The sequence below is a fragment of the Dermacentor silvarum genome, chromosome 10 (assembly GCF_013339745.2).
Source record: "Dermacentor silvarum isolate Dsil-2018 chromosome 10, BIME_Dsil_1.4, whole genome shotgun sequence".
Taxonomy (NCBI): domain Eukaryota; kingdom Metazoa; phylum Arthropoda; class Arachnida; order Ixodida; family Ixodidae; genus Dermacentor; species Dermacentor silvarum.
In genome coordinates this window covers 24,866,595-24,889,205 of record NC_051163.1, presented here as the reverse complement: position 1 = coordinate 24,889,205, position 22,611 = coordinate 24,866,595, and the positions used below count along the sequence as shown (strand labels likewise).

The 22,611-nt window shown below is 46.3% G+C and overlaps 1 protein-coding gene across 1 annotated transcript; it reads left to right on the top strand.

Annotated features, from left to right (window-relative positions):
- The first annotated feature begins 1,450 nt into the window (after positions 1 to 1,450).
- Positions 1,451 to 22,233, top strand: LOC119431428 (serine/threonine-protein kinase haspin). Its single transcript, XM_037698916.2, has 9 exons — positions 1,451 to 1,717; positions 4,478 to 4,623; positions 5,135 to 5,290; positions 6,353 to 6,415; positions 8,390 to 8,484; positions 11,626 to 11,699; positions 12,892 to 13,129; positions 18,458 to 18,557; positions 21,368 to 22,233. Exons 1-9 carry the CDS (start codon positions 1,586 to 1,588, stop codon positions 21,477 to 21,479), a joined length of 1,116 nt encoding a protein of 371 aa, XP_037554844.1. The 5' UTR covers positions 1,451 to 1,585; the 3' UTR covers positions 21,480 to 22,233.
- Positions 22,234 to 22,611: the final 378 nt, after the last annotated feature.

Here is a 22,611-nt window from a genome sequence, read left to right as displayed (position 1 = left end):
GGTCATGTCTGTCAAGGCCCTTCTAACTTCATCGCTAGTTATAGAAGGAGCTTCTGTATCAGGTTCATCACTATTTCGAATGGAAGAAGCTTGGCTGTTTTGGCTACTGTACAGGTCAGTATAGAATTCTTCTGCTGTTTTTACTATGTCATCGAAATTGCTGATGATATTACCATGCTTATCTTTCAGTGCATACATCTTACCTTGTCCTATGCCTAGTTTTCTTCTTACTGATTTCATGCTGCGTCCATATTTTACGGCTTCCTCAATTTTTCCCACGTTATAATTTCGAATATCTCTTACTTTCTTCTTGTTGATCAGTTTTGACAGTTCAGGAAATTCTATCTGATCTCTTGAGTTGGACAATTTCATGTTTTGTCGTTTCTTTATTAGGTCCTTCGTTTCTTGGGAGAGCTTCCCTACAGGTTGCTTTGGTGCCTTACCTCCCACTTCAATTGCTGCTTCTGAGATCAGCCTAGTTACGGTTTCATTCATTAGCTCTATGTTATCCTCATCTTCCTGTTCTAAAGCGGCAGTTTATTGCATACTAATTGTGTGCAGAAGAAAAAATGCTTCCGTCCTGCGCTTTGCGCTCCCGTTAAGAAAATTACTTCGGAGCTTTCCACTACGGCATGTCTCATGGCCCACTATATTCCTACAGGTACGTTAAATCCAATCAACCAATCAACTGTCCTGTCTATAAGCGGGCTGCCTCCTCAAACCATTATGATCGGGCCAGGAGCAAGTTACACCTCAGTGGAAAACGAACAAAACGGTGCTTGTTTTGTGCAATAAAACCTAGCTTTAGGCTTATTTGGTTCATTCCGAAACTATACACTGGGCTTCACATAAAAACGCGGACGAAGGAGGGACACGTCAAACAAGGACTCTCTTTGTTGTACAGTACGGTCCAGTCCTAAAGGGAACATCTAGCTGGCAATGAAGCCTGCATAACGGAAACACTTTTACTTCATCGAGGAAACAAATGGTTGATCGGACACGCTATCTTGACGTCCATGCATTCAGCTGTCATTGGTCGGTAGAAACTAAATGCGTGTTCACTTTAATACTGGGCTTTACTATACGTGTCCCTTCTTCGGCCCTGTTTTTACGCGCAGCCCTGTCTACAGATGGCTTGCACTGACATCATCGTAGTCGCAATGCTGGAGCCTTAGCAAGGTGAGAAGCTTTGCCCGTGACGTCATGTGAAAGGCATCAAAGCATCGCGCGGAGGCGTTCTGCCGTTAGTCTGGCTCAGACTTCCCAACAACGTTCGGGCCGCGTCTTGATGACGTTGCAGCAAGTTACCCGCAGCTGTGAACATTCTGCATTGACGTCATCGTAGCCGCCACGTTGTAGCACCAGCCCGGTGAGAGGCTGCGTCCGTCGCGTCACGTGAGGGCTATCATCCAATAGCCTTTCTCTGCGCAAACGTCGCGCAGGTGGCTCGTACAGAAGGTGGTGGGCCTGCAGGCGATGGCCAAGGGAATGCTGCTCCGACGCTCGCTAGTCCGAGGCCCTGCGCAGGCGTCACGCGGCCGCCGCGCGCATCCAGGCCTGGTGGCGCCGCACGCAGTCGCGCCGCATGGATGCCACGGGCGACGCATTCTTCAGCAAGTACGAGTCGATGCTGGACGCGCCCATCTACCGCGTCTACCAGTCCGAGGAGAGCGAGGTCACGTGGTCCGCCGACGAGACCGACATGCTGATCGAACACGTGCGTATGTTCTCGTATACCGCATGCCACGTCGATCCCGTCATACTATATAGACAGAATCCGCAGTCTTTGTGAACAAGCCAAGTGACGATACGTACTGCAGGAAAGAAACGCCGGGCAAATATACCGTTTTCGCTCCTTTTTCTCTTCGCAACTTTCAACGACAATTTAACAGCGAAGCTGTTTATGTGCCGTCGTTGTCATTGCGTTAAAAAGGGGCCACTTGACCTAGCGGGAGAGGAGAGGAAAAGAAGAGCTCAACAGGGGAAAGGGGTTTGGAGTGACCCCTTTCCCCCTGTGAGAATGCTGTGAGAGGGTGCAGATGAAAAGGATAACAGGGAGGGAGGTTGACGTAAGTCACGCCGTCCAATACTCGCGTTGGAGGGGGAGAGCGTGAGGCACGCCATCCAATGTTGGTGTAGGAAAAAAAGTGGGTCAACGAAGAAGTGGGGAGTGACAGGAGTTCGCGTTAGCGTTGGTTGTATGTACGGAGCTTTGGTCAACGACTCTAGTCTGGGAACGTCGTAGAAAAAGCGTGAGGAAGGTGCTAGGAACGCCGTCGCCCATGGACGCCGACGCGTCCCATCCCCCGCAAGTAGCGCCGTTCACAGCTTCGCTGTTCGGCCATCTTCACGGAGTGGTAGGGGCGGTGAGTTTTCCTAAAGCAGTTCAGGAAGCCTCCCCAAGTATTGCGTGTTGCGTAAATACGAGCGCAAGATTTATATGACTCTTCCAGCAAAACCGCTGGATGATTTCGACTCATATTTCTCACAGAGATACCACTTTGCTGCAGGCTCAGTTTATTAGCCTGTTATCAAGCATTACTTGCTTCGTCTACAATAAAGGCAAAGTGGGCGTCGAATATATGCGATGACGCCACTCAAACCATGTTGATTTCTCTGCAACGTAACGGTGGTGCCATCTGTGACCGTTGCAGTGAACGGTGCGCTCCACCATATCAATGACATTTGGCGATACGATTCCGTTACAGCAAAATTATTTTTTTCAGTGGCGCTGTCACCGCACACGAAACGCACTTGAATTTTGTGAACAAAACGTGCAAGTAACGTTCGTAAGCGCGGTATTAAGCCAAACCCGCAGCACGACGCTGCGTCTGTGTGAAATTTGAGCAAATATGAGGCACGTTTTAGCTAAAATAATCGTGGAAGCTTGACGCTCGTATTTATTAAACATACAGGACTAACCTCGCCTTCTCTGCAAATTCGCATTACTAGACTTTGTTATTTTTTTTTCCTGTGTGTGGTGAATATGATTTAGTGCTGTCGAATTTTGGTGACGTGACGCTCAGCAGGCTGTCTTTAGAGCTACAATTTAATTTATTCATCTTGCTGCTACCATATTCTTAAGATATGTGCTGTAAACGCATGAACATCACTGCTGACGACGAGGCGGCTTCTTTGAATTTGCTCACGCATCGTCATCGCCGTCATCAGTTTAATTGTCTCGGGACAAAAAGGTCCTCCGACAGAGATTTACAATTAGCCGGGTCCGGCTGTAATGCGAGCCCGCCCTTAGGTGGCAGCTTTCCTTATCTCATGATATGACAGTGTTTACCAGCCACTCATCTCCACTGCATTTCTTTCCTTTCTACGCACGCTCATTTATCATAGTCGACTACAGGTTACATGATCGCCTACCCTTTCAGGCGGCTCATTTTATCCTGAATCTATAATATCATACGTGCATACTTGTGCCTGACACCTAATATATACTGCTACATTTCTCTTGGGTTGTCTGAGTCACATGCCGTTGCTTATTACGCGGTGCTGTGTCGCTTCCCCTGTATCCTAATTGTTAACCCCTCTTTTCAATAACAATGACTGGTACTGGCAGAATAACTTGGTTTCATATACTTCAGTAAAGAATATCCGACAGTTTTCAATCAGTGTGCGCGTTACCATTCTTGCGACTGGTAGATCCCGTGTCTCAGAAGCTGGACATATTGTGCACGAACTAAAGGCCATCGCCCAAAGCCGAATTCGTTTCCACAGGCGAAAAGTCTCTGTTTCAGAGATTGTGGCTGGGAAAGGACGAACTTCGAAATACCAACTCCCATTTATTTACTATAAGGTAACGATGTGCCCTAGCGGGCATCGTAAACGCTATAGAGTTCATCTGATTACGAGGCACGCCGTAGTGGGATACTCTGGAATGATTTGTACCACCTTGGGTTCTTTTTAACACGTGCAGCTATATCTATAAAGTTGGAATCAGCTAGCACAAGACACGGGTAATTGGAGATCGCAGGCAGAGGTCTTCATCCTGCAGCGGAGATAAATATAAGCTGATGATGATGATGGTGATGATGATGATTATGATGATGTCAATGAAGTACACGAGTGTTTTTTGCATTTCGTCCCCATTGAAATGCGGTCGCCGCGGTCGGGATCGAACCCGGGACCTGGAACTCAGCAGCGCAACGCTATAGCTTTCAATGTAGAGAGAGAACTTGAAGGAAAGATAAGCGAAAAGTCTAAACTACAATAAATGCAGTGAAACCTGATTGAAGCAGGCTTATTAGATAATTTATCAGCGTCACGTTTCAAAGGGGATCCCAATAGAAATCATCATCATCATCATCATCATCATCATCTGTCTCTCTATGTTCCGGTATTCCGTTAGCTGCGAGAACTTTACCGTAAACTGCACTGCGTTTACAAGTAGGCTAAAGCTTACTGGCGTCGAGCAAGAGGTTCGAGTCTGGTTGTTTGTATAGATATACGGTGTACACGGGCGCAGAGCGACGACTCCGGCGCTGAGAGCGAGATGACGCTGCATCCGTCACCGGAGCAACAGACGGAGGAGAGTCGCCTCATGTTCGGCGACTTGATGGGCGTCACTGGCCAGAGCTCGCCGCTCAAGTTCGCCGACCTCATGGAAACAATGTGAGTGCATGCCCTCTACCCACACCGAAGGTCTCGTGGCACACTGCTTATTAAACACTCTAACGCCTTCATGGGTGTATAAAGGGTGCTTGTTTTTGTCCCACGGCTAACACCCTCACCCTTTAAGGTGTCAGATCGAGTCGTTGATAAGGACTTTATTTTATTTTGTTTAGCGACTTTTTCTGTGGCAAGTAAAGAATGACAGCTGCGACAGACGACACGAAAACAGCCTTAAGTAAGCGTTATCAGCTATCGCTGTCATTTGCAGCTGTCGCTGTCATTTGCTTGCACGTGTGAGTATACACTCGGAAAAAGTTTACACCCTTTGAGGGTTATCTTCTCCCACAACGATAATCGTGATCTGCCTTGCTTGCGCTTCCTTTCATGAAAGCTCGGCGCTCGCCACTTTCATGTCGAGAATGCTCACACAGCCCTATTCATCTTCAAATGATCCATTCGTCTTCCTTGGATTTGTATGAAGCTTTGGTTATGAAGTGGACGTCGCTTGCAGGAAAGAGCCGCAAGGTTTCGTGAAGATCGCCGAGGGCACACATTGCGACCTGTTTCGGGTGCACTCGAGAGAGGGCACGAGCGTGCTCAAGGTGGTCAACCTCGAGTTCATCGTCAAGTACTGGGACACCCTGTACGCGGAGGCGGTCATCAGCTTGTGAGTGTATGCTAGTGCGTAGGATGCGTAGCATGACCGCCAGTGGGCGCTCACAGGAAGGAAGAGTTGTTCAAAGGTTTAGAGAAGACAGTTGGGCTACTTGGTGCTGATTACAGACTTGAGACATTGTCAACTAGCGCGAAAAAGACAACGGACCACAGACGCCAGTGGGCGCTCACAGGAAGGAAGAGTTGTTCAAGGTTTAGAGAAGACAGTTGGGCTACTTGGTGCTGATTACAGACTTGAGACATTGTCAACTAGCGCGAAAAAGACAACGGACCACAGTAAGAAGCACAGGGGAAAGAACGCTAGATTTCAACTGAAGAATATAAAATCTAAGCATTTCTAAGAAGTTCTCAATACATAAGAAGAATTCTGGAAAGCAACAGGTCCGGAATCTTCTATGTGCTCTCTAACAACACTAAACAGCTCAGTTTGCGGTAGTGAAGTAAAGTTTAGCGTTCTGTCCTGCGTGCTTCCTGCTGTCGTCCATTGTCTTTTTCGTGATATAGTTAACGATGTCTCGAGTATGTTAAAGGTTTAGGAACACACCCGACAGTTTCGGAAAAGGAGTTTAATCACGTGGGTTGCAACCCGTTTTTGAAATGGTGCGCTCAAATAATCATCATCATTATTAAAATGGAGGTACACTAAGTTTGTGTGTTAGCTGACGGCATAAAACTTGTTTAATGTGTATCCGTTTTGGTAACTATCAACCGCGGATTGCAACGCTAAGGAGAATACGAATGGGTGCATATTCTAAATGTCTGCATATCAGACTGATGTTTCTCACATAGAGAAGCCCCATGGGCACTGATTTAATTGTGATGTATCTGCCCGCGTTGCCATCACACCATTACACGTTAAAGAACCCCAGGTGGTCCTAATTATTCCCGAGTCCCCCCACTACGGCGTGCCTCATAATCAGCTCGTGGTTTTGGCACGTAAGACGCCATATTTTTTTTAAGTCACTCGATTATTTCGATGAGACCACTTATATCATCCATCGTTTCGTCCGTCCACAATAATTTACTTAGATCTCTCGATTCGTCCTTGTTCCAGGGAACTGGCGAAGTTGCGAAAGTCGGGCGACTACCATGCGGCAGGTTTCTCCGACACGAAACGGTAAGAAGGGGGAAATGATTGAAAAAATTATCGAAGACCTATAATCCGGTGCCTTCAGGCTTTGAAAGAGCCCTGCCTTTTGACACGGGAAGTTGCCCTGGATGTACTTAGCTGAGGGCAGGACGGGGAATGAGCCAGCTCCAGATGGCATGTGGGGCACAGGCGGCGAGGTATTCTGGACAGGAAATCCTTGAGCATGGCCTCTGAGATCGGGCGGTGATCTCGGAGGTGATGGTTTAAAAAAGGACGTTTGTGAGTGAATGCAGCTTTATTAAATATGGGCGTTATAGGGTTAATCGTCACAGTGCCTGCATTGTGGGTGTCTCGCAGCATACCCTCAATATAACAGGCGAGTTGAAGAGTTAAGAAGGAATAAAGTCTGTGCAGCCCTTCAGGAAAGTTTTTTGGAGCTCCTGCATGCACGATGACTCTATTGTTAGAGTATTGATTAGGACTTCTCGAATCAAATATCGGCTAGATACGAGCCATGCCTGGAAACAGATTTCCATTTATGTGCCACAAACATCCACGAGCTTCAAACTCGCATATAGTGCTTGAAATGGTTACTTGTTTTTATTGGGTGAGATTATACCACCTGCAACGACACATAATAGCGCCGACGAAGTATCATACATGCATGTTTCCGTAAAGTCCCTCGCACGCCAGAAAGTGAATTTAGTTCTCAAGTAGCACCCCCTGCACAATTTTTTCAGTTGGTACAGTTAAACAACGCAATAGAAGCTTTTCATTTGCCGTGACAAAAAAAAATATTCTAATCTTTTTTTTTTTTTTTTTTTTTTCACAGTGCTAACTTAAAATGTCTTGCACAACAATTTTCCAGCGTATTGCCAAGAAACTGCAGAGTCGAGATGCCAAGAAACTGCAGAGTCGAGATGTAGAGCCCGACAGGTGGGAAAACACACTGTGAACGAAAAAGGTACAAATTCCTCTGATACACCAGGGTACAAGTGCATCGGAGAGGCTGGCCAACCCATTAATCGGTGGCCCAATTATTTGTCAAATCCAGCCATATCATCCCCGGAGTGTTGCAGTCTCCAAAGATGATAGTGCAGAAAGCACGTCCACTTTATTAAACGGCAGCCAACCGGCGTTACCAATCAATGAACCGTGGATAGCACTCAGGTTGCTGGTTCGTTCATCCATGTTTGCTGCGGCAGCACGTTAGACGGTTTGTCGCGGGTTTTCGTGTGCGGTCACTTCGTGATGATATGCAGCGAAAGCATTTGCACAAGAGTTTCAAGTGTTCCCTATAGACATGGGAATTCAGATAGTAGGGTGTAACATATTGCACATATGCAGTTAGGAGTGCCTACGCTCTCAAAGTGAAGTTACACTTTTTAGGGCTTAATTGCCATGACAATCACTGTCCTCACTCTTGAGTACGCATCCTTTAACTCTATGTTCGCTCCTATTCTACCAGGAACGGTATGTCATGCTGATACGAACATACCGGGAGCGCAGCATTGAAGAAAGGAAATTTGCTTGAAAAATAGACGACAAACAATGTTGGTGGGCAAGACATGCCTCAAGCGGTGCAAACATTTTAATGAGAGCGCACGTAGAATCGGTCACAGAAGTTCACATGACATGGGTTTACCGACAAGTTCGGATTTCAGCTCTGTCAAACACATGACGGTTCAACATAATGGGGTTGCAACTGTAAGTCGTAAAAAACAACTACAAATTCAAACGTTGAATTCGAGCTAGTGTGCCCAAACTATGGCGGAAATTAATCTTTTTTCGCAAATCCCGTGTCACGGATACTTTTGCGACAGACTTCATGTAAGGTTCTTTCAGAAATATCAATCCCTTAAATTAGCAATTTCAGTGATTTCAACCCATAGCTTCCGGCCACATGCACCAATTTTGCTGCTTGTTCTTGCGCAGCCCGCTTTTTTTGCATTACATTCATCACTTCCCCCACCGTCGTCTTTCCTTGTTGTCCCAAACCAGGATATTCTGCGTCCTGGATCGGTATCCTCGAGAGTTGATCCAGGCCTGGAAGGACTACACCTCCTGGAAGCGGACTGACCATCTACATGGACCCGGTAAGAAGCCGAGCCGATGTGCGATGACGCTTGCAGCAGTGCAGAGGGCACGTAGATCGCGATCTACGTCCGCACTATATGAGCCCAAGCGTCCCGTGATTTAAGATAGCGCTGGCCTGACAAGTGAATGGGCAGCGCCTTGGATGCGAGACATTCCCGAAGTAAGGGAATTCCTAACATACGCACCACTGCTGTTGAGTGCTGAGGAGGCTTTTGCAACTGGGCGATCGTCTACAATGGGAAGGGGAAAATACGTTATTATCGTGTAAGTTTTCGGCAGCGACGCGATCATGCCACTGCCGAAAATTTACGCCAGCAGCGAAGTAGAATACACTTGGTTGCTGCAATATTAGGCTCTATGCTTGTCTGGTTGAGCTCTACACCTCCGGGTGGCTGGGCAACGTTCAGGCCATCCACGTTTGCGCCTCCGCTCATCCGGTAAAACGCCCAGTCCGCTTGCGTTTACCCGAATACCGGACACGCTGAAACTCTGTAATGAGTGCTGGAGAGGTTGACATGGACACATATGCTAGTCAGCGTACTAGAGCGAAAGATTAGAGATATACTGACATAAAGTTTTTCTTATTTTTATTTTATTGTTTTCGTGAACGAAAGTTCTGGACCTCGAAACCCAAAGAAAAATTCTGGCAAGCTTCGGAGCACTCACTGTAATACCTTTTCTACGAGCCAGTTTGGGTTTCGCTTCTCAGAAGGCGTATCGCAGGCAGGTCACATCGCAACGTTTTGGCACTCGCTCCAACTCGCTCGCTGGTCCCTTAGGCTGCTCTACATCGGGCAGCATCGAATTACATCAAAGCGCCATTGATGGACATACCAATTGGCTTCAATTCCGAATGTGAGGCATAATTGCCTTAAGCTGATTCAGACAATTGCCTTAACAGTGGGGGTGACTGGAGACAACTGACTGTCAGTGCCAGTAGCCTCCAGTCAGTGCGTAATTTTTTTTAGTCCTACCACGTCGCGAGGAAGCCAGGTGCAGTTGTTGCCTTGGTAACATAGTACCAATACAAATAGAGGTCCTGCGAACGCTCAGTGCCTACAGCAGAACTAGAACTACGACAAAAACGAAACCGCCTTTATCTTTATGGCTATGCAACCAGGACAAGAGATAAGAATGTAGAACCGATCGATCTAGCTGTCAGGCATTATAAAAAGGTAATCTGGCGTACTTATTGTTATTCCCTAGAAAAAAAAAGAAGTCTGGACATTTGGCCGTCCAGACTGGGTCAGATCGAGACTCGGGACTTTCCCTCCAAAAATTAGGGACCGTCCCGGTAAATTCAGGATGATTCACAAGCCCTAGGTTGGACAACGGTGCCTAGATATCTCTGTATAGGGCTTCCTTCGAGGTGCGAGCATCTGCAGGTAGCCGAGCACCAGGTCGGGGAAGGGGGGGGGAGGGGGGCGTGCATCTGTACCCATTAGAAACGGTGGGTTCATGGCGACACCGAGATTCAAACCCAGTGCTTCTTCCTGCATTGGAGGCACATGCTCTACCACTAGATCACCGCTGTGGTCACAAGGCCAGGAGGTCGTCGGGTTGGATTCCCTGCCGCGGCGGTCGCGTTCGGACGAGGACGGAATGCAAGAACACTCGTGTACCGTACTTTAGGACGCACCTAAAGAGCCCCAGGTGGTCCAAAATAATGTGAAGTCCACCACAACGTCCCTTACACCTCACCTGCAGTTTCGGTGCTTTAATCCTCACAATTTCTTAGATCTGGTTCTACTTAGGATATCACCCCGTATATTGATCCATTGCACGACCTTCTTGCAACGTCAGGTAAGAACCGTTACAAATAGTGCAAGCCTTCTTAAACGCATACATCATACACTAACTTTCATTACCAATACTCACCAAAATACCCTCGGCACACAATCTAATTACTTTCTTTTTTTTTTTCAAGGCTCGCACCTAGCAGGGTATTGAATGCCAAGGCCCGCGCGATCTCGATGAGCAGCGAAGCACAGCTCAAGTCAGCGCTTTGCCCTTGCGTATATTCGCTGGCCTTGTCGTTATTTTGATTATTTAACGACCCAGTTTCGAGCTTCCTGTTCCGCGCTTCCCGCACGTGCCTCGTAACGTCATCGTTAATTACTTCCCTGCTTTTACGCCTCATTAAACTCGCTTCGTCGGAGATTCCCTGTATTCACAAATGTATGCTCCGCCCTTTCAATACCAAACTTTTTTTTTTTTCACTTTTCTCGTTTTTACAGGTACAAGGCCGACGCACGACGATAGCACGTTCAAACAAATGTTCTGGAAAGAAACAATTTACTAGCCCCAGGGGGCCTGCGCTAAACCGCAGCTTAATTGCTGGTCATCAATATTTAGTCATTACGCGTGATGAAGGTTCGCCGAAAAACGGCCCGGCAATAATTCGACGAACACGGAAACTGCGCGGTTGAGTTGAGGGTCATTACGTGCGGGCGCTGTGTAATTATAATGTTTAAGTAACTGTAGTTTACGCAATTACCATTCAACGTGTATGGCTTTCCCTGCCTATTCGCGCGCTTTTCACTGCGGCCTACGCTAAATAAACCACATCGGCTACCTCTCTCTTATAGTGCTCATAATTAAACAAAATTCATTCAGGGCATTTGCCACTAGTAGCTGTCGTGGGGCCACTAGGCGTCGTGGGGCCACAATGCTTATGTCACTCCGCTGTCAAGCGCGAGGCCTGGTTTCGGTATTCGGCGACCGCATCCCGATGTGGAAGCAATTCAGAAATCTTCGTGTAAGCGATGCATTGAGTGCACGTTAAATAAAAAATAAATAAAGTACCCCGGAGTCATTTGCACCACCCGCTTCTACTGTATGTGTCATTGCTTTTTAGGGCGTTCAGCCCATTCATTTATTCATTCGTTCGAATCAAGTATTCAATCAATCAATCATTTGGCACTCGTGTTCTGTATTCGAGAATATCCTTACCTGGAAGTATAACGCCCTACTATCATGTTTTTCAGGCACACTGGTTGCCCTAGAAAATCCCGTAGCCCAATCAATCAATCAATCAATCAATCAGGCAATTGTCATTCGCGTGCACCAAAGTATTCGTACAGCGATGTATAACCATGCAACAACCATTCTTTCCTTTGTCTTTTCATTTTTTTTTTCAGACACCCTGGATACTGCGCAACCATACCTGATCTTTCGTTTTGCCTACGCTGGCGTCCCTCTGACTCAGGCTAAGGTGAGGACGATGCATGAGTACGGCTGCTTTGCGATTCACTCGAAACTGAAAAAAAAATGAAACAAAAAACTAGTTCTCATCTTCAATTTTCTTTTGACGAAAGTGAAACCGCACAGATGTCGAGCAAATTCGCGTAAAGCCAAACAGCAAATGCTTGGCAAAGTCTCAGAGTCATCCGTCCGGATGACACAACACTTCATCGCAGCCAAAATAAAATTAAATACGAATGAAAGGCATGACGTCACACAATTACGCAGACGCAAGTATTGTGAATCTGTTTCACACCCGCATATTGTAAATGAATAGCCGTATTCGATAAATACGAGATCGGAACCTACGGGCAATACCGGTCGTACATTCAACTTCAAATATTGAAATAGATGTATTACACACAAGATCTCACCAGAGAAAGAATGGCTCATACCCTACGCTCAATTTGAATTTTTGAGTGTCGTTGACATTGAAAGAAGTTCTGACGTAATAAGGAAGCACATAGAGCATACAGATACCGGTTATGGCTACATTAGCCGTACATTACTGTCGTATATCACGCGGAAAAAACAAGTGTTTAACTAAGTCGGCCCCTCTATTGGAAAGGTGTCGGCACTTTCTCACCGTCTGTCGCTGACGTCAGCGTCAGCGGAATACAGCGACCATCTCGAGGCGAAAAAGCGTGGCGATTTGTAGTAGGTAATCTTCTAATAAATGTTCATTTAGACAATCTACAGAGAGTGTGTAGACATTTGTCTATAAGCTCAAAGACTTCGCTACGAACAATTTCCTGAGACTTGTCCATACAGTATGGTCCATAGGACTTATGGCCTCGCACTTTTTCTCGACTGCCGTCAACAGACTTTCATAGACAATCTTATAGACAGTCGATGGCAAATCCTGCGACCTTGTCTTTACAAATCCTGAACACTTACGAGTTTATTAACTTTTTTTTTGTTGACCGATGTCAACACACAGATGCATAAATGGCCTACACTGAACTCTGAACGATTCCACTTGGCATGATCTGAAAAGTAAGCCAAATAAATTGAATAGGCATATCTACCGATCTGCAAGAGCCTAAATATAAAGGTTCGCGTCTGTAAACCTTCAGTTTTGCACTTTTTAACATCAAGCCCGTACCGAGTAGGTCCTGCCTCCTGTCATTGGCGCTGATCACTTTTCTACGCTGTCTGTGCAGCTGGACAACGCGCTACAGCTTCGCAGCATACTGCAGCAGGTGGCCCTGTCGCTGGCCGTCGCTGAAGGTGCGCTGCAGTTCGAACACCGCGACCTGGGGCTCAACCACGTGCTCGTGGACGAGACGAGCTTCCAGCTCTACCAGTTCTGCATGGGCGGCAAGAGCGTCTTCATCAACAGTTGGGGCGTGCGCGCGACCATCATCGACTTCGCCGCGGCGCGCGTCAGGAACGCAAACAGTGAGCGTCGCCATTTCCATTGCTGGACATTTAGAGAGATACTAAGAGCAACTCACGTTTACGTTAAACAGTTCTGCTCGTTGCTGGTGCTGCTGCATGTCCAAGTTTATACAGCTGGTAAAAATACTATCCTTACTCCGTACAGCTGTCTACTAATTTGCTATCGCAATTGACGCTTCGCCTTTCGGGTGAAACTGCGACGAATTTTTTTTTAATCGCAGTCGGCGTACATGTTGTGGTTCTGACGGCTCTCAACATCGCGATATTGTAACACAGGGCCTTGAATATCGCGGTTTTGCTCTTTAAGTATTTGCATTAGTCGCGTTGAGCTTAAAGGCTTTAATTGCCGGTAGAGAAATTAACAAAAGCTATTTTGCCGTTGTCCTTATAAGACAGTGAAAAAAAATATTTGTCAGAGACTGACTAAAATTGCCAGAACAACTGCGGTGGTTATGTGTGATAACATCTAGCGTTAAGGGTGCATTCTTCGGCTCGAAGGAAGCCCTGCCTGGTATGATTCACTCTCAGTAGCTGTGGATTCAGTCGAGGTGCCGCACCCAAAAGCGGCACAGTACACGACGAAACTTGGCTCAAGGCTGGACATGCGAAGTGAAATGTCTGGGAGGACGTGAACGTCGTTACACGCGAGGGTGCCTTTTGGGAAGGTTTGAAAAGAGGCCTTCGCGCACCCAGCGGCAAAGGCGGCAGGCAGGCTGATCCTATTACACACCGGGGGCGAGGATGGCTTCGTAAATGGTGCTTGCCTCGTTTTCCAAGCAGAGAAAGGAGCTGGTGACTACCACAAAGAAATGGATAGGCCACGGTTTGAAAAGTGGTTCTCTGAGCTTCTTCTACCAAACATCAAACCACGCATCCTTATAGTAACGGACAACGCACCCTACCACAGTGTTCACCTCGAGAAAGTTCCTACAGCATCAACACGAAAGGTTGATATTCAGCCTTGGCTAACCGAGAAAGGCATCGCGTTTTCATCCGGGTCAATTAAAGCCAGAGTTGCGTGAGCTCGTCAACCAACACAAGATGTTTTCGGCCTATCGCGTGGATGTGGTTGCTAAGGCTTCCGGTCACAACATTGTGAGGCTTCCTCCGTGCCTCTGCGAGATGAATCCCATCGAACTGATTTGGAGCCAGGTGAAAGGTTGTGTGGTGGCGTGGCTTGGTGCTGGCATGGAGCAGAGGTAGAACACCCGGCTTCTAATCTGAAGGTCATAAGCTCGAATCTTCCTCCAGTCCACTACATTTTCAGGCATGGAGTGGCGCCTGACACCGGCAAAAAAAAAGTATACATTGCCGAGAGCTAGTGGGGCTATACTAGTACAGGTGCAACCAAATTGGGAAGCTATACTAGAACAAGTGCAACCAAATTAGGACGGCCCAATAAGCTTCACCAAAGTCACTCCCTCACCAGAACAGGAATTGGCCTCCCTGGTGCAGTATTCGGTCACTACCTCCCTCATGACTCCTACAAATAACCCATGGCCCTCAGTCCCAGCGGCTTCGGAGCACCTGACCAAGGCGGCGGTCAGACCTGCGACGCGGCAGAGGGCGCTAAGAATCTCTCGGTCCGGACAGGCCGCCACTGGAAACTGGACCGGGCAACGTTCAACACGCGCACCCTATCGCGTGAGGCTAGCTTTGCAGGGCTATTTGAAGAATTATCAGGTATTGCCTGGGATATTATTCCCCTTAGTGAGGTTAGAACTGGTGAGGATTATACAGTGCTGACTAACGGCCACGTCCTCTGCCACAGCGGTCTTCCAGATAAGAGAGAATTCAGAGTAGGACTTCTAGTCCATAAGGACATAGGCGGACAACATTGATGAATTCTACAGCATAATTGAGAGGGTAGCAGTCGTTGTAATAAAGCTGAATAGGTGGTATAGAATGAAGGTAGTACAAGCCTACGCCCCAATCTCCAGTCACAATGATGAAGAAATAGGACAGCTTTATGAAGATGTTGAATTAGCAATGAGAAAGGTGCAGTCATGGGCGACTTCAATGCAAAAGTGGGGAAAAGGCAGGCTGGTGAGCAAGCAAGTGGCAACTACGGCATCGATTCTAGAAACACTAGAGGAGAGATGTTGGTAAAATTCGCGGAAAGGAATAGGCTTTGAATAATGAATACCTTCTTCATGAAGCGCAGCAACAGGAAGTGGCCCTGGAAAAGCCCTAATGGAGAAATAACGCATGAAATAAATTTCATACTCTCTGGCGACCCCAGCATAGTGCAGGATATAGAAGTGTTAGGTAGAGTAAAGTGCAGTGACCATAGGTTAGCGAGGTCTAGGATTTCTCTCAATTTGAAGAGAAAAGCAATAAAATTAGTGAATAAGAAACAGTCCAACCTAGACGCAGTAAGGGTAAAAGCAGGCAAATTCAGGCTGGTGCTCGCAAACAAATATGCAGCTTTAGAACAGGAAGATGAAGACAACGTAGAATTAATGAATGAAACCGTAACTAGGCTGATCTCAGAAGTAGCAATTGAAGTGGGAGCTAAAGCACCAAGGCAACCAGTATATAAGCTCTCCCAAGTAACAAAGGACCTAATAAAGAAACGGCAAAACATGAAAGTGTCAAACTCGAGAGATCAGATAGAATTCACTGAACTGTCGAAATGGATCAACAAAAGAAAGTAAGGGATATCCGAAAATATAACGTGTAAAATATTGAGGAAGCAGTAAAATATGGACGCAGCATGAAATCAGTGAGGAGAAAGCTAGGCATAGGACAAGGCAAAATGTATGCATTGAAAGATAAGCAGAGTAATATCAGTAATTTCGATGACATAGTAAAAGCAGTGGAAGAATTCTATACTGACCTGTACAGCTCCCAGAACAGCCGAGCTATTTTCATTCCAAGTAGTGATGAGCCGGATACAGAGGCTCCTTCCATAACTAGCGATGAAGTTAGAAGGGCCTTGAAAGACATGACTAGGGGAAAAGCTGCTAGAGATGATGGAATAACAGTAGATTTAATCAAAGATGGAGGAGATATCATGCTTGAAAAGCTTGCGGCCCTTTATACGCAATGCCTCACGACTTTAAGTGTACCAGAAAGCTGGAAGAACGCCAACATTATACTCATCCATAAGAAGGGAGACGTTAAAGAATTGAAGAATTATAGACCCATTAGCTTGCTTTCAGTATTGTATAAAATATTCACCAAGATAATTTCCTATAGAATCAGGGCAACACTTGACTTCAGACAACTAAGAGAACAGGCTGGCTTCAGGAAGGGATATTCTACGATGGATCATATCCATGTCATCAATCAGGTAATCGAGAAATCTGCGGAGTACAATCAAACTCTCTATATCGCTTTCATAGATTATGAAAAGGCATTTGATTCAGTAGAGATACCAGCAGTCATAGAGGCATTGCGTAATCAACGAGTACAGGAGGTATACGTGAATATATATCTTGGCAAATATCTACAAGGATTGCACAGCAACCTTGGTTCTCTACCGGAAAAGGAGAAAGGTACCTATCAAGAAAGGGGTCAGGCAACGAAACACAATCTCTCTAATGCTGTTCACTGCATGCTTAGAAGAAGTATTCAAGCTCGATCTTAGAGTGAGAAGGCTTAGGAGTGAGGATCAACGGCGAATATCTCAGGAGCCTTCGGTTTGCAGATAACATTGTCCTATTCAGCAACAATGGGGATGAATTACAGCAAATGATTGAAGGCCTTAACCGAGAAAGTGCTAGAGTGGGGTCCCAGATTATTATGCAGAAGGCAAAGATAATGTTCAATAGCCTGGCAAGGGAACAAGAATTCAGGATCGCCAGTCAGCCTCTAGAGTCTGTAAGGAGTATGGTATCTATATGTCAATTACTCACAGGGGACCCTGATCATGAGAAAAAAATTTACAGAAGAATAAAACTGGGTTGGAGTGCATACGGCAGGCATTGCCAAATCCTGACTGGGAGCTTACCACTGTCGTTGAAAAAAATAAAAACTGGACAACCACTGCCTTCTACCGGTGCTAACATATGGGGCAGAAACTTGGAGGTTAAGAAAGAAGCTCGAGAACAAGTTAAGGACCGCACAGAGAGCGATGGAACGAAAAATGTTAGGACTAACGTTAAGAAACAGGAAGAGAGCGGTGTGGATCAGTGAGAAAACGCGGATAGCCGATATTCTAGCCGACATTAAGAGAAAGAAATGGAGCCCTGTGCGTAACATTTATACCACAGCAATTGAACACCGATTGGCTGAAACAGCCCCGTCGACACTCGACGACCTTAGCAACCGCTGTGACAGGAAGCCTGCATGCAACGCTGCGGCAAGTACCCTTACAAAGGCTGTCACTAACCTAAAACAGCGTTGCATGTAGTCTCCCTGCGATGTGAGAGTACGCCGCGCCACCTAACGCCTTTTACGCAAACCTAACATAACCTATCGTGGGCGACAGGCAAAGGCAATAATCCTCACGGCGTGACATCAAAGCGTCGCCGGCGGCTTTTCAGTCAATCACGTTCAACCGCAGTTGCTAAGGCGCTGTGTCTTCCAAATGTTCAATGTACGCACCTGGGCCAACTCCCATATCGCTATTCAAATACATGTAAAAAGCAGAATGAATTTGAGACAACCGCTCGACCGATGTGAATGAATTTCTTTTTTTGCAAATGAGAGTGAAAATTGAATTCTAGTGACTAATAAACAAAGCTTTGATTTAGGGTCTGGTATTTTTTACGAAAATTTTCTAAAATTGGTATGTTCTAAAAAAAAAATCCGTAACTCTTTCCCAAAGCCAAATGTTGAAGTTTTCTAAAAGGCATCCGTTAGACCATTTTAAGTTCTTGGTAAATTTAACACCAAGAATTCCCACATGAGTGGTGTATCTCAGAGCAGGCGGAATATTACATTAAATTTGTCCGCTTTAGATGTACTGTAAGGCCTAGTTTACAGAATTGTAGCATCGTTTTGCATTGCTGAGTTATCGAGTTGTATACTTGATAGTTGAGGTTGTTGAAATTTTGCAATTTTGAATATTTTTTTTAAAGTTTGATGGTCTAAATAAGAAATGTGCTTGCTACCTGCACTAAATTTAAAATGTATCTTATAAAAGCAACAACCCTCATCAAAATCGCTGCCGTGGTTGTTGAAGGAGGACTGAAATTTGCGTTTCAGTTTGCATAGATTCACACCGTGATGTCGTAGGCGCCATTCTCCGCTCTCTTCCATTCGTATTCTGCTGGGCGCATAATAAGACATTACGATGAACTTGCAGCCGATATGACTGCATATAATTACTGCTCAATTAACTTCAATTTATCGTTTCTGCTGGTTTTCGTTTCTCCGCAGCCGGCCACGTCGTGTTCTCAAACCTTAACCACGCACACCCATGCGAGTCCAGGCATTCGAATGTGTACTCCATCTACAAGGAGATTGGAACCATCACAAAGTAAGCCATACGGGGCGTCTCTTTTTTCAAGCGAAGCTTGTATTGCCTCACAAGTGTCAGTGCCGTTGTAGGTGTGACCGCAAAAAAAAAACTCACTCTCAAGCCGCGCGACAATGAAAATTGCTCGTCGGGCTGCGGATTCAAGCCACCCACCTCCGGGTTGCGAGACCACCATGCTAACCGATGCATCATATGCTCCCTTAAAATCGGGGTTTTATGTGCACAGGTGGTCGGCACGCGCTCGTGCTCGGCACGCGCTTCGTTCCACAGCACCCGCGTTCGTCGTCGTCGTCTGCTTTCACAGCTGGCTGCGTTACCGCTAATCATTCCAGCGTAGAATTTTACTTCTGTCGTCGTAATGGAGAGGCCGCGTTTACGGGGGTATGAGCCATTGCTTAAAGGGGTATGAGCCGTTCAATGTATTACGTAACGGACAGATTTATTTTGAAGAAATTTCACGGAAATCCATCCAGAATGAACGCGCTCGGGAAAGGCCTCGTCGTCGACGTGGCGATTCTAGCGTGAGGGCCTCCGAAGCCCAGGCGAAACGTCATCGAAGAGCCTTGGACCCCGAGTTGAGGGAGCGCGATGTTGAGGCCAAACGTCATCGAAGAGCCGCCGATCTTGAGTTGCGGGAAAGCGATGCTGAGGCCACATGTCAGCGTCGTCTAGCCCTCCAGGAATCCGACGAAGGTGTTGCACGCATCGGCGAACTAGCGCCAACTTTCCCGGGGCGACGGCCAGGTTTCAACGCGATTTTCTCAACCGGAACTTCGGAGCCAGCTGCAGTTCGTGTGACCGGTTGTGGTTCGAGCACAACATGGTACTCGTCAGTGCAATTCGTTCGGAGGAACACCGAAGAAACACCCGACAAGCTTCGCTTACTTCCATTTCCTTGACAGGGGAAGGGCTACTAATTGTCTTTTTTTTTATGTAGTGCTCTTTTTTGCTAGAAAACAGCACTAAAAAAATGGCACTATCGTCGCCTAGTATTCTTTGTCCCCTGCCATTTTTTACCGCTCTTCGCTTCCAAATCATGTACGAACCAGCTCAGCTAGTCGCATTATTTCTTCGCGAACCACTCTGTAGTTTGATGCCGGCTGACTTTTTTTCGATTTCTCGCTTTAAGGGTCACGCGATTCACGCTCCAGAACAGACAATGTGATGTTAATGAGCGTCCCCTTGTCCCGCATAATCAAACTATAAATCACGAATAAAGTCCTGCACGTATTGTGTCAGCTAGGTATCTCTAAAGTACACACCCCACTTAGTGAATTAGTGCATGACGTTCAGCGGCTTCTTTGGTCTTCATAATTTTTCCTATATTAGGGCTGGCCGCTTTGAGCCATTAGGCACGGAGCCATTCTTGGGTAATCCTCTAATAAGGGACTGTTTATGCTCAAGCCGCCCATCGCTTGCCGCGATGGGCGGCTCGCAGTGTACGCAGTATACGCGATGTACGCAGTGTTTATAAACCGTACACATGTACACAGTGTGAACCGTACACAATGTAAACCAAAGTTTGTGCACAGGTGTTCGATATGTGCAATTTTTCGCACGACCACACGCGTGCGGTGCGGCTTGCGGCGATAAGCGGCTCGAGCGCAAAGAATCCCTAGGACGGTCATGTGCACTGTGAAAAATAAAAGTGGTATGGAAGTGTTAAATATATATATATATATATATATATATATATATATGATGTACCTCTCTCTGCGTACATCTTTTATATCGCCATTCTTCCTTCGAAAAGCATCGTACATCGTCATCGTCTTCGAGACATCGCCGCGTATGCGACTCACACTCAGTGCATCCACCTTATTTGGGTGCTTGCATTTCGGCATAGTCCGTGAATGGTTGACAGCATAAACATTGTGTGGCGTTAGACGGTGCATATGGCATGAAAATATCCTGTACAGGATGTTTCAGCGAACACTTTCAAAATTTTTTAAAGGTTGCCTGTGGCAGATAGCCCAATTCCAGTTAATGAGTTTGTCTACTCGAAAACAGTTGGTTTTGTGCTTCAATGCATAAAGCGACGTTTTGTTAAGCAAGTAACTGGAACGCCAAGCACCGCAAAGTTCGGGAATTGATATCTCAATCCCGAGAACGTTCCAAGTGGATCCGCTTTGCGAGCTCCACGGCTACAATTTATAAATTGCAATATGGGCCATCGGGTAATTAGTTAAAAACTCAATTAGTGAATGTGAGTTAATTAGTCGATTATACCTTTCAATTTATTGTGCAAGTAATGTTCGCCTCTTCGAGTAGACCAGCTCACGAACTAGAATTGTGTTATCTGCCACAGGCAACCCTTAAGAATTTTTTTAAATGTTCGCTGAAAAACCCTGTATATATATATATATATATATATATATATATATATATATATATATTTAATTAACCACTTAACCAAACATTGCTTTATATAGATGCCAACATGTGTCTTGGATCTGCATAATGTTTTGCACCACATTTTTAAAGTTAGAGCAAGGTAATTTTCGGGAGCTTACGTTATCCTAGCAGTACGGGGGATTTGGACTAGATGGAAAGCTGCAGACGGCAGCTGTGTAATGTCTGACACCTAAAACGACTATACAAAAAGAAAGGAGGAGGGGGGGGGGGGGGGCACAGTGAGGCAGCATTCACAGTAGCATTCGTTGTCCTTATCGGGGCTGGAGATAACAGTAATAAACACGGAAATAGCGTTATATCATGGGTCGTTAAGAGCGGAATTTGCGTATCGCTTCGGCAACGATTGAGCCTGCCGGACTTCTCGATGTCCCACCGGGCTTTCTCGGTGTGTCCAGGGGCAACTGGGCCGGCTACTACCCGAGGACGAACGTGGCCTGCCTGGCGCACCTGACGAACCAGTTGTACCAGGCGTACCAGGGCAAGTTCGCGCGTCTCAGGCGACCGTAAGGAGGCCGAGGCCTGGAACGAGATACACACGTGGCGACTCGCACTGCCCGAGTACCGATCGGTGTCCGACTTCGTCGCTGCCAAGTTTTGAAATTTGAGAAGCGAGACGAGCTCCTCTTTGTATGTTAACGGTGTCTTCTTTTTTTTTACTGCTTTCCTCTTTCTCTCAAATAAATCTTCTTTCCTCAGGGGGCCCTACAATTGTTTCTCTTCGTGCAGACGCTCGTGAAACTATATATAGAGCTTGCAAATAAATCTATAGTCCTAATACTATAGGTAGCCTGTTAAAGTATTACAGTAATTTGTATAAGGCGGCCCGTTAAGTTCCTTTATACTAGGCTTAATTAAGGCATTCCACTTGACGTAGCCCCCTTGCGAACCTAATACGTATTAATACGTATATGATCGGCATCTTTCAGACATTGCTGTATTTCCACTGCATCTTTGTTGTGCACAAGGATCTCAAAGAATCTAGTGGTTTTTGTTGACAGTTTTGGTGCTGTAAAAATTGGCAGATTTTGGCATTCCTAGGAAAACTGTACATTTACTTCTACCAGTCCCATATGATGCAGTGCCTGCGCGCCATTAAAGGACTTTTCAACATGGTCATTCGTTCGCGTTTAATTAAGGCCCATACGCTCTAAACCATAGTACGGAAAATTTAGTTATGGGGTTTTACGTGCCAAAACCACGATTTGATTATGAGGCACGCCGTAGTGGGGGACTCCGGAAATTTGGACAACCTGGGGTTCTTTAACGTGCACGTAAATCTAAGTACACGGGTGTTTTCGCCTTTCGCCCCCATTGAAATGCGGCCGCCGTGGGCGTGATACGAACCCGCGACCTCGTGCTCAGCAGCCCAACACCATAGCCACTGAGCAACCACGGCGGGTAAAACCATAGTACGGAATACAAGCATGCGCCAGCGTCCTAGCTAACTTAGAGTAGTCTTTACACGATATAGTTTCGGTTTCGGTCCACTGGAGGTGGGGGCGTCATGACATCACGATACGATGCCTCGCGCCGTTTCTTGCAATCGCTGCGCCCGCGGCACGCGAACGCAGTCGGAAGAAACGCACGCAGAGCCCTTGTCTAATTTTTCTTGTTTATGAGCAACATCATCGTACTTAGC